Below are 17,243 nucleotides of genomic sequence, written 5' to 3' on the forward strand. Positions count from 1 at the left end.
ATGTGTAGACCTGCTGGGTAGAGTACAAACACATTATATCTGTTTTTTGAAACTGTTAATTTCCCATCTTCAATACTATGGTATTTCTTCACCAATAAAAGGCAATTACTATATAAACCATTTGGAAAACCCAGCAGGATGGAGGCTCTCTAGATTCAATGTCTAAGACTGTATATACCATGGTGATTAGGCAGAAGGAACAGCAAGTCTGTCGCTGGAGGAGCAGCAAGGGTGCTACCATGATGGGTGAAGCACGGTGATCAAGAGAGAGGAGTGAGAGATGAGGTGCCAGAGGAAGCCAGATCACAGGCCACTCTAAGGCTTAGTGTCACTCGAAGGCCTTCTAGGCCTTCGAGTGACATCATCTGACCAGGTTTTTAAAACAGGATCATTCTGCCTGCTGTGCTGAAAATAAACTTAAAGGGGTAAAAGAGTACAGGGGGGACCAGAGGAATTGAGGTGAGAGGTGACGGTGGCTTGGACCAAAGTGGTAAAGGTAGAGATGGTGAGAAGTGGTTAGATTCTGCATATATGTATTTTGAAGGTAGACCCAACAGAATTGGCTGATGAACTAAATATTGGGTGTGAGAAAAGAAAGAAATCAAGGATGACTCTTAGTTTTTTGAGTTAAGCAACTGGAAGGATGGAGGTGACATTTACTGAGATGGAGAAGACTGCTGGAGGAGCAGCAGTCTTGGGAGAAGATAATGGGATCACAAGTTGAGTTTTATACATCTTAAGTTTCAGATGCCTACTGGACATCCCAATGGAAATACCAAATAGGCAGGTTAAGGAGAGCTGTGGTTGGGGATGGATGGGTCATCCATCCACCCATCCACCAACCTACCTACCCACTAACCCAACCACCCACCTACTATATTTAAATCCTTGAGATTGGATGGGACCACCAAGGAGTAGGTGAGAAACAAGGAAAGAAAAGACAAAGAACTGAACTTCAGGACATTCAGCCTTCAGGGAGGAATCAGCAGACAACTCAGATGGAGGAGAAAAATCAGAAAAGTGTTGAGTCCTGGAAGCCTAGTAGAAAAAATTATTCAAGCTTTTTTCTCAACAGTATTCTGTTCCTAGTCTTCTTTTTTTTTTATAAATTTATTTATTTATTTTTGTACGCATTAGGTCTTCGTTGCTGCTCACGGGCTTTCTCTAGTTGCGGCGAGCGGGGGCTACTCTTCGTTGCAGTGCGCGGGCTTCTCATGTTGCAGAGCACGGACTCTAGGCGTGTGGGCTTCAGTAGTTGTGGCACGCAGGCTCAGTAGTTGTGGCGCACGGGCTTAGTTGCTCCACGGTATGTGGGATCTTCCCAGACCAGGGCTCGAACCCGTATCCCCTGCATTGGCAGGCAGCTTCTTTTTTTTTTTAATAAATTTATTTATTTATTTATTTATTTTTGGCTGTGTTGGGTCTTCGTTTCTGTGCGAGGGCTTTCTCCAGTTGTGGCGAGCAGGGGCCACTCTTCATCACAGTGCGTGGGCCTCTCACTGTCGTGGCCTCTCTCGTTGCGGAGCACAAGCTCCAGACACGCAGGCTCAGTAGTTGTGGCTCACAGGCCTAGCCGCTCCGCGGCATGTGGGATCTTCCCGGACCGGGGCATGAACCCGTGTCCTCTGCATTGGCAGGCGGATTCTTAACCACTGCGCCACCAGGGAAGCCCCTGTTCCCAGTCTTTGATTCTTCCCGCTGAGGCGCCAGACATCATGCACAAGCCACCCCTGCTGCATGTTGTCTGAATTCATGTCTCACAGAAACTATGAGATAACACGATTATTCTTGTTTTAGGTTTTGTGAGGCAGCAATAAGTAACTAACAGTTTCTAAATACACAACTGTGTCAGCATCACCAATAAAAGAGTTCACATAAATCCATCCAACTGCAATACTCTTTAGTTCTCAGGGAGATTAGCACATTTGACGATTCTTCATGGATTACTTCTATTCATACTCCTTTAAGGATTAATCTAGTCATCTGGAAACAGTAAACTGTCTTGATGATCTCCATGTGAACCAACCCTTGCCCCAATAACATTATCTTCATCAATCATTCTAATTTAAATTAAAAAAAAAAAAAATTCTTCGAAGAGCAAGATCAAGTCTCAAGGCTAAAAAAAGCAAAAATAAAAACAAAATATGTAACTGAAGTTTTGTCATCTGCCCCCAGAGATGGCTTTGCTTTCATTTCCTTGCACCCAAGAAGACAATACAGAACAAAATTTCAGCAATGCTAATTTTAATCTTTCTGAACCCAAATATATCCCCTTAGAATTCCTTGGGGGATTATGACTATGCCATTAAGCACTTTAAATACTGACTTTTCCAACTGCTTGATCTCTTTACGTTTCTGCCCAGACTCTGGGGTTGTAAAAAACTAAAAAAAATTTAGATAAAACAAAATTTCCCAGGGGCTTCCTTCCAGTCCAACTTCGTTCCCCCAAGGCTATTTATTTACTTATATGATCATTCTCTCTCCAGTGACTTTTTTTTTTTTAAGCTAATTTATTTATTTATTTATTTATTTATGGCTGTGTTGGGCCTTCGTTTCTGTGCGAAGGGCTTTTTCTAGCCGCGGCAAGTGGGGGCCACTCTTCATCGCGGTGCACGGGCCTCTCACCATCGCGGCCTCTCTTGTTGAGGAGCACAGGCTCCAGATGCACAGGCTCAGCAATTGTGGCTCACGGGCCCAGTCGCTCTGCTGCATGTGGGATCTTCCCAGACCAGGACTCGAACCCGTGTCCCCTGCATTGGCAGGCAGATTCTCAACCACTGCGCCACCAAGGAAGCCCCCAGTGACTTTATTTATTTATATTTTTTTGGCTGTGCCACACAGCACATGGGATTTCAGTTCCCCGACCAGGGATTGAACGCGTGTCCCTGCAGTGGAAGTGTGGAGTCCTAACCAACCAATCCATTACTCCAGTGGGGTTATTTAAAATAAGGAAAAAGGGGGGTGGGGAGGGAGGAGGAAGAGAGCTTTCCTTTAAAGAAGAATTTCAGCTTAAAAAAAAAAAAAAGAATTAGAGAATCACTGTTCTTCAGTCTCTGCTCTTATATCTGATTTGGTAAGGTTCAGCAGTAGATGCTAAAACTGTTAGTTGAAAGACTGCTGGGGGCTTCCCTGGTGGCACAGTGGTTAAGAATCCGCCTGCCAGTGCAGGGGACACGGGTTCAAGCTCTGGTCCGGGAAGATCCCACATGCCGCGGAGCAACTAAGCCCGTGTTCCACAACTACTGAGCCCGCGAGCCACAACTACTGAAGCCCGCATGCCTAGAGCCTGTGCTCCGCAACAAGAGAAGCCTCTGCGATGAGAAGCCGGCACACTGCCACGAAGAGTAGCCCCTGCTCTCCGCAACTAGAGAGAGTCCACACGTGTAGCAACAAAGACCCAACGCAGCCAAAAATAAATAAGTTAAAAAAAAAAAAGAAATGTTGGGTTGTTGGGAGATAAGAGACTCATATAGCCTGGAAGAACTGTTCAACAGATTACTTACCAATTTTGCTGCATAAGGAGAAATGTACTTCTACAATGGAGAGACTGTCAGTTATTACCTGATCAAACGTTTTATCACGAATGGCAAAGCAACCTGACATTATGTGCCTCATGACATTAAGTATTAGGAAGTACATGACATCACCTATGCAGCAACTTGTCAAAAATGCTTACCCTAAATCTAATCAAGCCTCTAGACGTGTGCTATTCAATATGGTAGCCACTATCCACATGTAGCTACTGAACTTAAAATATGCCTAGTATGATTAAGGAACTGAATTTTAAATTTTATTTAATTTTCATTAATTTAAATAGGCATATATGGCTAGTGGCTACCACACTGAACACTGCAGATATAGAACACTTCCATCACTTCAGAATATTCCACTGGACAACACTGCTCTAGACTAAGTTGCTGGAAATACAGAGGATAAGGAAATAAGTTAAAAGACACCTGGAAGAAACAATCAAACAAAACCATAATATGAGACATTCTATCAGACAATGATCCTGGACTCTTTTAAAAAGTCAGCATCATGGTGAGCAGGGTGTGAAAAGGCTGAGATTATGGTTCTATTTATTGTATAAATATATCTATATCATATAGCCTGAAAAGACATACCTCCAATTGTAATGTGTGAGGAAACAAACAGATATAATAGACATTTCAGGATAGTTGGGGACATTTGAATACGGAGTAAATATTAGACGATGTTATGGAATTATTATGAATTTTCTTAGGTGCGACAATGGTATATAGTTATGTAGGGGACTGGCCTTATCCTAAAGGGATGCATGCTAAATAAAGAACAGAACTTAGAGGTAGTGTGCCATGATAGCTACAACTTATTTTCAAATGGAATGGCAAAAAATAGGGTATGGATATAAACACAGAGAGATAAAGCAAATATGCAACAAGTCAACAGATATTGTACCTAGAAGAAGGTATACAGTGTTTGTTTCACTCTTTTAAAATATCACTTACATGTTTGTAAAATTTCTTAATTAAATAGTTGGAGAAAAAATAATCAGCCAAGGAACTATGGTAACATACCATCATCTTTGTACTGTCTGGCTTTTCATTCTGCTAGGAGCATGTATTACTTTTATAATCAGAAAAATGGTGAGCTGAAGTAGTCACCAGCTTAATTACTTAAGTAATCAAACTGGCTACACTAACAGCATCACTAAATGCTACAGTGAGCACTTAAAAGCCCTCAGAATAAGAGTCCTGTTCAGATTATATTGTTTCTATTCTTAATATTAAAATTTTTACAAATAGCTCTAATGGAAATTCTTAGTCAAAAACACCTGTGTAGGACTTCCCTGGTGGTGCAGTGCCACCTGCCAATGCAGGGGACACGGGTTCAATCCCTGGTCCAGGAAGATCCTACATGCCGCAGAGCAACTAAGCCCATGCACCACAACTACTGAGCCTGCGCACCACAACTACTGAAGCCCATGCGCCTAGAGCCTGTGCTCCGCAACGAGAAGCCACTGCAATGAGAAGCCCACGCACTGCAATGAAGAGTAGCCCCCACTCGCCGCAACTAAAGAAACCCCATGCGCAGCAACGAAGACCCAACACAGCCAAAACTAAAATAAATAAATAAATAATAAACTTAAAAAAAAAAGCACCTGTGTATTTAAACAAGGTCAATAACATAAATATGTAATAACATTTTGAATAACACTTTTCATAAAGCCAAAAGTATCCATTAAGTATTTTTACAAAAGCCGAAATGACAGTCACTAAAAATTCTCAATCATTTTAAGGTTGACTCCAGAAGTCATCGTGGAAGTAACCTAGGAGTAGCCATTTACCATTTCGAGGCAGCCTAGGAGCAGAGAGGAGTGCTCCTCTGAAAGGAGAGAGAGGCCTCCCTTGCTCTGGGGCCAGAGTTGAATTACATTCTCGGTCATGTGAGCACAGAGCAAAAACTGAGCACAGGGATTATCACAGCTGCCTCAGCCAAGCCCTTCACTGAAGGCAGTGTCTATGCCAAGGTCTCCTTTCATCCCTGAACTGTAACTGAGAGGAAAGGCCCTTTCTAAGTTCTCAGCTGCCAGAAACAGGAGATTCAATACGGATTTACTTAAGGCCCTTTGCCAGAGATCCGCGGGATTCAATCTGTACTCTAACATAAAACGGCCTCACACCAACGGCCTTCCATCTAAGACATGGTATGTTTTCTCTGATCATTTTATATATTCAAAACGACTTTTTCTAAGGAAAAGCTCTTAACTTCTTTTGCTATATTTTTGTGTATATGCTTTTCTAGGACCACAGAATAAACATGTTGCCACACACAAACATGTATCCCTATGTTAGGTGAACAAAGGCTTTCCTGAAATGTTTTACCACTGAGCCACATTTCCCATTAAACTCTTAAAAAAGAATAAATTACCAGAATAAGATAATTAAATATAATGCATTAAGAGACATGATTCTTACATTTTATAATGCTTTGACCAAAGAAGCTAAAAATATCTATCTTTTTACCAAGTAAAAATAAAGACATGGTAGTACTTATAAAAACACCATTTTTCTTGGGGAAAGTGGCATCCATCATTGTTGTACTTCGTGGTTTCCGCCTGAAGACTTTCAGTGTAGGTGGCAAATGATAAGTGTTTAAGCTTATTTTCTTCCGAACTTTTTATTTTGAAAAATTTTAATCATAGAAAAATCCTCTGCCTATTTTTGAAGCAATTTTTTAGAATTTATTATTATTATTAATTTTTTGGCACGTGGCTTGTGGGATCCTAGTTCCCTGGCTGGTATTGAACCTGGGCCCCCTGCAGTGGAAGCAAAGAATCCAAATCACTGGACCACCAGGGAATTGCCTTAAATCAATTTTAAAGATAAATCTATAGGTGCATATAACATACATGTACATTATTATTAATAATTCATATTCACATGGTTTTAAAATTCCTTAAAAATTAAATAATAGAAATTCAGAAAATGCTACCTAAATAAAGCCTGCTTTTCAACAAACAAATGGGGTTGGTTTGTGATCTCTCTTGATTTACAGTAATTTACATCTGGATATATTTTCTCATATTAACATTTCTATTAAACAATGCAATATTCCCAAGGTTAAAAACCTTTATTTGCCTTCATTTATCATTTAGGAGACTAAAAAATAAAACTATCTTCTTCCAAGAGCTTGGAGCTTCTCAGTTTACAGTTCAAAATAAAGTAAAAATCTGCAAAACAGATCATCCACCTAATTAAGAACACATCTTTTGGTTGTTTTCCATTATGAGCCTTTTAGTATTACTACTGCTGTTGTTTTAATCTACTAGGCATATATTATTTGACTGACATTTTAAAAACGAATTTTAAAAATTAGTTGCTTATGTTGAAAGATCAGGGGATCTCACATAAGAATCCAGCTTTCGGGGCTTCCCTGGTGGCGCAGTGGTTAAGAATCCCCCTGCCAATGCAGGGGACATGGGTTCGAGCCCTGGTCCGGGAAGACCCCACATGCCGCGGAGCAACTAAGCCCGTGTGCCACAACTATTGAGCCTGCGCTCTAGAGCCCGCGAGCCACAGCTACTGAAGCCCGCGGGCCTAGACCCCGTGCTCCGCAACAAGAGAAGCCACCGCAGTGAGAAGCCTGCTCACTGCAACAAAGAGTGGCCCCCGCTCACCGCAACTAGAGAAAGCTCGCGCGTAGCAACGAAGACCCAACGCAGCCAAAAATAAAATAAATTTATAAAAATATATATATATTAAAAAAAAAATCCAGCTTTCATGCTTCTCTTAAAACATCAGAGTCAAACTGCATCTTAATTGCCACATGAAAACTACCGGCTAGGCCTGAAGAGGACCGTCTCTGGTCTAGGGTAGGCTCTCCCCACTTTACCAGAGCTACACCCACCGTCAACTGCCTGACAGCTTCCCTACAAGCTTATGAGCTGGAGACCCCTGGTCTACATTATTTCTCCCTGTTTTATTTATCATGTTGAAATGACTGAAATTATTCTTAATATATTATGATATATATTTTGTGGTTAAAGTTCTAAATTAAAAAAAATTAATGTATTTCCCTAATAAATTCTGTGATACACTATCCCCACCTTCCATTCATAACTGTTTAGGCTGGGCCAAAAAGTAAAGATGAAAATACAACACAGTCACACAGAGCCTTCACTTTATTCTCCACTCCAAACAGAGTCAAACACTATGAGCTAAAAAAAGGCTGACAAAACTGTATTTCAAATTATTCCCAAGTAGTCACAGGCTTTTCTTTTTTTTTAATCTTTTTTTTTTTTCATTTTCATTTATTTATTTATGGCTGTGTTGGGTCTTCGTTTCTGTGCGAGGGCTTTCTCTAGTTGCGGCAAGTGGGGACCACTCTTCATCGCGGTGCGCAGGCCTCTCACTATCGCGGCCTCTTTTGTTGCGGAGCACAGGCTCCAGACGCGCAGGCTCAGTAATTGTGGCTTACGGGCCTAGTTGCTCCGCGGCACGTGGGATCTTCCTAGACCAGGGCTCGAACCCATGTCCCCTGCATTGGCAGGCAGATTCTCAACCACTGCGCCACCAGGGAAGCTCAGTCACAGGCTTTTCAAATGTTCTACTTGTATATAACAAGAGACATGAAACACTGTTTCCCTGTCAGAGACAGTTCTGAGATACCAACGGGAGTCTTCTGGTTGCTATGTTACATAAAAAAGAGAGTACAACCTTTTTTTTTTTGCAGGGACAGGGAACACATAGTACAGGAATTGGGATAAGAAGATACAGATTTTAAAAATAAAGTTCACTATGGCATTTTCCATGTTCTTATCTGAAAATACAAATGAGATCAAGAAGGGTTACAATAAATTCTTGATAGGCTGACGTAAATAAGATTAGTAAGGCTAGGGATAATCAGGAAGCAGTTCTGGGCTCAAGGCAACCATGATCCTTGATACTATATTAAAGCATCTAGATGTTCAAAAAACTATCTTAAATGAAGGTGAATTCAGTCAAACATGCTGTGAAATGTTTACATAAGACAGTGTATCAAAAACTTGACGGAATTCCCCCCTGGCGGTCCAATGGTTAAGACACCACGCTTCCACTGCAGGCAGCGCAGGTTCAATCCCTGGTCGGGGAAATATAAGAAGCCACGAGCTGCGCGGCGAGGCCAAAACAAAACAAAAAAACCCAAAAACTAGAGGGAGGGCATCAAGGTACAGGGAAGTTTAAAGCGACATCACTGACTTGAAAAAATTTCCATGATGGTGAATTTATGTGGCAAAGCAACAGGTGGTAAGAGACAAAGGAGCAGCAGAGAAGTGTGATATTAGGACACAAGTGAGGAAGTCAGAGAACAAGTTCCTTTTTTTTTTTTTAAAGCTAGGCCTATGTCACAGGTTAATTATCAGGCTGCCTACAAAAACTTTATAATTTATATGCTAGAAATGGATATGGATATGGACCTTGTCCAGACATGAGGCAGCAGATAAAAGGAACTGGCATTTGGCCACACTCTCAGTTATCACTGGCTACATTTCTCTAAAGGCAGAAGGTACCCACTTTTGTCACCCTTGAAGAGAATCCAGTTGAAGTTTGCACATAATTTTTTCCTGTTTCTGTTTTCAGAGGTACTGTATCTTTGTGATAACATTCTTGGTTTGGCTGAGGTGAGAATGGATGAAAGAAATGGAAACATAACAGTTGAACAGAAGACAGAACAGTTTCAGATCCAGCTTCTCTTTCTTCCCTGTCAGCCAGCAGTTTTACCTTTCCCATTGAATTAGCAAGAAAGAACAGCTCTGAAAACCACACAAAGAAGTGCTTTTCTTTTTTATTACTGAGAGAGCATCACATGGCTGGCTCATACTAGCCTTTGCTAGAGATGCACTGTTACCAAGGCCCATGGCCAGTCCTGGGAGAAAGCCTCATCCCTTTGAGGGGTCACTACAACAGGACTTTAACTAGAAGCAGCTAAAAAATGGAAGCTAGTTTCCAGAAGGGAATATTTCAGCCCTTTAAAGATTTTGGTTTTTTTTTTTGATGTGGACCATTTTTAAAGTCTTTACTGAATTTTTTACAATATTGTTTCTGTTTTATGTTTTGGTTTTTTGGCCGAGAGGCACGTGGGATCTTAGCTCCCTGACTAGGGCTAGAACCCACACCCCCTGCATTGGAAGGTGAAGTCTTAACCACTGGACTGCCACGGAAGTTCAGCCCTTTAAATGTGACTGGTAATGTTTCAAGTGCTACAGATTTATCTGTTTCTGAGATTCAGCCAATATGCTAAAAGTTTTAAGCTGGGTTGAACAAAGCTTCAGAACAGGTTGAGTTTTATGGTATCTGGGACTGACAATGCCATGATAAACTACTTAATAACCTCATTCCATCCACGTTTATACAGAAAATTTTTCTAGTAACAAATATATGTTCAATGTAGAAAACTTGATAATCTAAGAGCTAACCCAAAGATAACCACTGTGAACATCTGATGGGCATTCTTTCAAAGCATTAGGAGTGTGGGTGCTAAGACTAGATGTTCTGGATTCAAATCTTACCTTGAGCACTTGAGCACATTTAGCTGGGCACAATTTGTCCTGGCGTGCCAGGACAAATTACTTGATCTCACTGAATCTCAACCCATAAAATGTAGATAATAACAGTTCCTACCTCATTGGATCTGGTGAGGAAATGAGGCGACATATGCAAAACCCTTAAACACAGCTTGGCACATAGTAAGTGTACAAGTAGTGTTATCTGTTCTTTCTGTACAAATAGACACACATATTTCTTCCCCACTAAATGGTTTTCTGTCATAAATACTGTTTCATAACCTGCTTTGATCACTTAGGAATGTGCTGCAAATATTTTCCTGTGTTATTAAATATCTTTTTACTACATACACAGGACCATTGGTACAGCTGCTGCAGGCAGTACTTAAGCACAGGCTGTCATGTTTTATAGCACATGACCTTGCCACTCTGAGCTCAGTTAGAGGAATAAGAAACCAGCAACTGATGCAAAGGTAAAGCAGACATCTTCAAAATGGCTAGAAACTGATGTGGCCTGGCAGCTCTAAAGGTTGTAAGTAGGCAAAACCAATCAAGTCCTCTCTTAGGAAGGCTGAATGTGAGATACACAGACAAAGTGAGTCAACAGACAGGTTAGTGATGCACAAGGGAGGAAAAACACCAAACAAAAAGTGGTAAGCTGGGACTTCCCTGGTGGCGCAGTGGTTGAGAATCTGCCTGCCAATTCAGGGGACACGGGTTCGAGCTCTGGTCCGGGAAGATCCCACATGCCGCGGAGCAACTAAGCCCATGCGCCACAACTACTGAGCCCACGTGCTACAACTACTGAACCTGCGCTCTAGAGCCTATGTGCCACAACTACTGAGCCCTCGCACCTAGAGCCCGTGCTCTGCAACAAGAGAAGCCACCGCTATGAGAAGCCCGTGCACCGCAATGAAGAGTAGCCCCCACTTGCTGCAACTAGAGAAAGCCCGCATGCAGCAATGAAGACCCAACGCAGCCAAAAATAAATAAATAATATAAATTTAAAAAAAAAAAAAAAAAAGTGGTAAGCAGAAGCCGGGAGGCTAAGAAGACATTAGAAAGGCAGCGCTCCACAGTGGAAGAGGGGCTGGGCCTCTGGTATGGTGACCAGGCTCTTGAGCTACAGTGCGTTCCCACCATCCATCTACCCACTGCGAGCAAGGCCTGCCTGTGCTCTGTGACCTAAGTTTCCAGTTCTGCACAGCCTGGCTGGGCAGCTGCTGTGATACTGCCATATTCTTCTCCCTCAATTAACTGAGGGACCTGTAGACGTTATGTCTACTCCTGACAACCCAAAAGGGCCTACCTCAACTGCATTTATGTGGCTGCTCTAGCGGTCACGCCAAAAACTGCAACACTTATTTTGTTCAGCACTTGTTATGTGTTAAGCACTGGGGATTCAACAGTGAGCAAGAAAGAATGGTACCTGGCTACAAAGAGTGTAAAGTCTAGCACAGAAGACAACTAGACAAGTGATATGAATAAAACATGATAAATACGATGCTAGAAGTACAGACTGCAATGGAAACACATATGGAGAACAAGTCTGCAGGGAGGAATCATGAAGACTACATGGAGGAAGAGACCTTCAGGGTGAAGCACAAAGTTAGCCTAGTGTGCCAGATACTACAGATGGCTCACTCAGTACCCATCACCACCCACGTGGATTCCATGACCGCTAGCCAGCCTTGTGAAGTTACAGTCTCGACTGAGCTGCAGTGAACTGGATCGACCTTTCCTAACAGGCCACCCCTGAGTCCTGGCCTCATTTAACAGGAAAGGTGAAGGAGACCAGACATATTTTATGATTTTGTAATGTTTAAAAGAATTTGGCCTATTAGATGGTAACCTCGACTCTGAAAGTATAACTGAATAACTTATTTCTGACTTGTGATTTTAAGTTGAAAATCTTAGTAAGTTTATATACATTATGGGAATATTTAATATTCATCTTATTTATAAGTTTAATACATGACATTCACAGGACTTTTTGCTGAAGAGCCTCATAAGATTTTCATTTTTTTAAAGTCAGACAACTGACATTCTTTAAAAAACAATCAAATTAATTAAATTTATAAATGTAATTTGAAACATCTAAAAGTCTTCAATGAACTGGCCTAGGCATTATCCAAAGACCCCTTAAAAATGACATTATCCAAAGGCCCCTTAAAAATCTCCTATGCTTATAAATATAGCAATCAGATCTGCAAGCATTAGGAAAGAACAAAGTTTTTGAATGTGTGCTTTTAAAAAGTCATAACATTTTGAAAACATTTGAAAAACATTAAATAAACCCCTGAACAGTGGTTTCTGCTTCCAAAAGTTACCCTTCAAGGACAATAAAAAACATCTACTTACATCCTCTCTGATTTAAGTCTTATTCTCTGTTGATAGACGTGGAATTAGAAAAGCCACCCTCTCCATTTTATTTTGATGTAAGCCACGGAAATGTTTGTCTTTATAATGACACATTTCTCTAATTTATACTGTTTGTACGAATACTTGGTTTATTTGGTACCTTATTCTTTATCCTCTCAATAATGCTGGAATAAAGAACAGGGTATGGTATGACTCTCCAGTCAAGAGTAAAAACTTTGCTCAAAGTCAGGCAGGATTCTTCAGGGCTGAGAATGGCAGGCAGGGTTTAATTTCAAGCTTGGGATTCCCTTTAAGACAGGAGGTAGATAAGATATTGACCATATGAAAAGTATACTTTAATTATCTGTGCTGCATTGTTCACCTTCTCATGTCCCAACTCCACTTTATTCTCCACTCTATTCCCCCTTTTACCTACTGAAGGATGGTATGTAATTTCCAGGAAACAAAAGGGTAACCCTATATCCTTTTCAACTCCCTCACCGTACTTCCTATTGCAATCATCTAGTTTTCTACATCTTAGTTGCACTTATATAACCCAAGGACAATTCGACTGTAGCACTCAACGAAACAATAGTAACAACAACGGGTATAAGTTTTCCTGAGACAGATGCCAAATCCAAATGTGCTCTACAGAGGTAAAGCTGTCACACTTCCCCCAAAACTTCTAAACCAGGCAGCAAGTTTTGCCCAAGGTCTCTGAACTTTTTCCTTCCTCTCTATTCTAGAACCATCAGTCTATTTCAGGTCTTCCAACAACCTGTCTGAATCCACAGAGCCGCAATAACTCTGTCAAACATCACTTTTGCCTTAGGTGCCTCCGAACTCACAGAAGCCAACTGGATTGAAATCAAAATTATGTAGCTTAGGTCCACCAACTGGCCCTACCACACTTATTTGAATAGTCAAACCTTTGAGATCCTCCAGAAAGAACTCTGATAATTTCCAATTGGGGTATTTCTCCAGGACTTTTATGTTCCATCTGTCATAGAAGCATGTGTTAATTACTTTCTATTCACCCAGCTGTGTACTAGACACAAGAAGGGAGGACTGAAAATAGGAAATATAATCTTTGTCCTCAGAGGTTAAAATCTAGTTATAGATACCCAGATATATGATAAAATGAGAGTGGCACGAGTCATCATAAGTTTGCAGGACTTCAGAGCAAGGAAAGAATTCCTTGGATATTCCAAAGTAAAATTAGTCTAAGAAGACTTCAGCAAGGGCTTGACCAAAAAGAAATGCAGAATTTAGACTTTTTCTAAGCTCTACTTTATGTCCTTAGAATCAGTCTTAAGTCCCTTCTGGAACAAGGAAATGGATCGAAAAAGCCCTATGCAGCCAAGGCAAGTAAATGGGGGTGGTAAAATTTACACCACTGAGTTAGGACTCCTAAACGAGATTAGCATAAGCAGAGCAGAGCATGGTATTGCCACAAGAGGCTATGGAGAAACATTAGTTCCTTCCTCCTGGGTTTGAATTGCAACTTGTTTCTCAGTTTCCCCAACAAAATTGTAAGCCCTTGAAGTAAGGGAACCAAGATTTGACTTCTGACTGTTTATTCTAGAGTATCTAGTAAGATATACTGGGCATGGCCCAAGAACTCAATACATATATGTTGAATATCATGTGACCAAATAAAAAAGAAGATACTATTGTCTCTCAAGGTGCACCATTAACAACTTCTGGCTAACAGAACTATTGCTTTAGCCACTGCTCTATTGCCAGGACCCAGGGAGCACAGGAGAACAAGGGTTGCTTCCTCCTCACCCAAAGGTTAATGAGAATAAGCCATTAATACCAATACTGCTTACTCCTCTTATTTCTTAGGGCTGATGAACTATTTGATTCTTGATCTTCTGCCACAGGTAACAGAGGCAGTGTGGGAAGAGATCCATAGGAAATCACAAAGGACTGTCTGGTATAATCAGATACGGTCACTACTATGAGCCCTCCCCTTGCACAGAGTGCCTGATAAACATCACCATGTCACAACCTGATTGCCCCCTGAATCAAGGAGGCATGTGGTAACTGCTAAGTGCTTTCTTTCTGTGATCATGAGTCTGTTCATTCAGTGAGTGGTGATAAATTAAAGAACTACACAGACATGACAGGTTCATGATGACAAGGTACAGTCGTGCCCTTTGTTCACAGTGCATACCTCCTCACAGACTTCACGGACTGCTGCCACATTGGGCTCCTCCTCGGGCTCCATGCCTCCTCCAGGGACAATCCATCGGTCTGGATGGCGACTACTGCTCACGAGTAGCACCTGAAAGTCACAGAGGTCACATGGGTAGTTAAAAACTCAAAAAGACACATTCATACAAATTCAGAGTTTAAACACCACAAAAAAATACCTAAGATCCATTCTTTGTTGATACCTCTCCAAATCACTTCTTGAAAAGTAGCTTTCATTTCTGTATGAAAAAGCAGACAATCTGCCTAGTAAAAGCAGAAGGGCATCTGAACCAGTGGCCATTATGTGTTCCCCCCTCAGACTTTCACTCAGTTGTCCAATCTATCCTCTCCTTTGTTCATTTCTCTAAAGCCCTTTGAACACACAGCTGACAAAGACACTCAAAAAAACACAAAAAACAAAGATTGTCACTGATGAGCCTGTGAGTGCTATGAAGAGCTGGCCTTGGCCCTAGTTGGCACCACTGTCCCAACTTTCCCTCCAAGGTTCTCACTCCTGTGTGCCCCAGTTCCTGCTCCATCAGATGGCCATAAGCCGATACTACACATCACCCTAAGCTCTAAGTATGCGCTGAGAACCTAGCTCTCTCACAGACATGAGGACTAGAAAGATTTCTTTTCGTCATTCTTTCAGCTGAGATAAAACTGGAATTCTTTTACTAGGAAACTTTATCAAGAAATGACATTTAATGGCCATCATTAAAATGTCTACAAATAATAAATGCTGGAGAGGATGTGGAGAAAAGGGAACCCTCTTAAACTGTTGGTGGGAATGTAAATTGGTGCAGCCACTATGGAAAACAGTATGGAGGTTCCTCAAAAAACTAAAAATAGTGTTGCCATATGATCCAGCAATCCCACTCCTGGACATACACCCAGACAAAACTAAAAAGATACATGCACCCCTATGTTCACAGCAGCACTATTTGCAATAGCCAAAACAAGGAAACAATCTAAATGTCCATCAACAGATGAATGGATAAAGAAGAGGTGGTACATATATATACGATGGAATACTACTCAGCCGTAAAAAAGAATGAAATAATGCTATTTGCAGCAACATGGATGGACCTAGAGATTATCATACTTAGCGAAGTAAGTCAGAAAGAAAGACAAATACCATATGATATCACCTATAGTGGAATCTCAAATGCGACCCAAATGAACATATCTATGAAACAGAAACAGACTCACAGACAGAGAGAACAGACTTGTGGTTGCCAAGGGCGGGGTGGTGGGGAGCAGTGGCAGAGGGAAGGATTGGGAGTTTGGGACTAGCAGATGCAAACTAGTATATATAGGATGGATAAACAACAAGGTCGTACTGTATAGCACAGGGAACTATATTCAATATCATGTGATAAACCATAATGAAAAAGAATATGAAAAAGAATATATATATAACTGAGTCATTTTGCTGTACAGCAGAAATTAACACAACATATGTAAGCAACTATACTGCAATAAAATTAATTTTAAAAAAAGAAATGAAAAGAAACCAAACCAACACAAAATATTGATACAGAATATAGGTTACTAATTCAAACTTAACCAGTATTGGAGTCATGGTTGAAATAAAATCTAGAATTTCCCTAGTTTCTTTTCCTTAACCCTCTCTAGCACAGATGCTAAATAAAGTTAGCTTTACTCCTCATTTGGAGGTAGCATTGGGTTGGCATTATTTCCAAAACTAAAGGAATCCTCAATTGCTCCCTAAACAATCACTTTCTGATGATATCTTTTGGGTCTCAGGCCCTATTCCAAACCGTATTCCCCACCCACCCCTCCACTCCCCAGCACTTAACTTCTACTCTGCAGTCATCTTTGTTGCCTGGAAGAATTCACTCCTTCCTCTCTGGCGCTCACAGATCCCACCACTAACTTCCAGTTACCTACCTTCCAGCATTCTCTCTCCCACTTAAGGTCTCTGCAACTATGTGCCCTTGGAAATTCTACCTTTTTCTTCATCTTTAATCCCTTTCCTTCTTGCCATGATAGATTCTCCTGATGCTCTTCTACAAAATCTATGATCTGCAGACTTAGAGGGGACCACAAGATATAAGAAGGAAATCCATGAATCCATATACAGTCACCAATATATAGCCCATGGACTGAGAAAATAATGTCTTAAACTTACAAACACTATTTTAAAAAAAAATATATAAACTCTGATTTGATTAATACAACATGGAATAGCTTAAAATAATATAAAATCCACAGTAGTTTTAGGTTGGCGTGTATATATATTTAATCAAGGGATATTAAAAGTACTATGTGGGGGCTTCCCTGGTGGCGCAGTGGTTGAGAATCTGCCTGCTAATGCAGGGGACACGGGTTCGAGCCCTGGTCTGGGAGGATCCCACATGCCGCGGAGCAACTGGGCCCGTGAGCCACAACTACTGAGCCTGCGCATCTGGAGCCTGTGGGGAGGGGCTGCGTTAGTGAGAGGCCCGCGCACCGCGATGAAGAGTGGCTCCCGCACCACGATGAAGAGTGGCCCCCGCTTGCCGCAACTAGAGAAAGCCCTCGCACGAAACGAAGACCTAACACAGCTATAAATAAATAAAAAGAGTAAAAAAAAAAAAGTACTATGTGAGGGAATTCCCTGGCGGTCCAGTGGTTAGGACTCAGCACTTTCACT

The 17,243-nt window shown here is 41.2% G+C and overlaps 1 protein-coding gene across 2 annotated transcripts in view; it reads right to left on the reverse strand.

The window, feature by feature from the left end:
* The window catches only part of NUDT3 (nudix hydrolase 3), a 121,315-nt gene that overhangs the window by 37,300 nt on the left and 66,772 nt on the right, over nt 1–17,243 (reverse strand). For both annotated transcript variants that reach the window (XM_082345156.1, XM_082345157.1), the window contains one exon: nt 14,565–14,675. In XM_082345156.1, coding sequence (XP_082201282.1) covers nt 14,565–14,675 — 111 coding nt within the window. The remainder of the gene's footprint in view (nt 1–14,564; nt 14,676–17,243) is intronic.

Source organism: Balaenoptera borealis, assembly GCF_965194805.1.
Source record: "Balaenoptera borealis genome assembly, chromosome: 12".
Classification (NCBI taxonomy): Eukaryota; Metazoa; Chordata; class Mammalia; order Artiodactyla; family Balaenopteridae; genus Balaenoptera; species Balaenoptera borealis.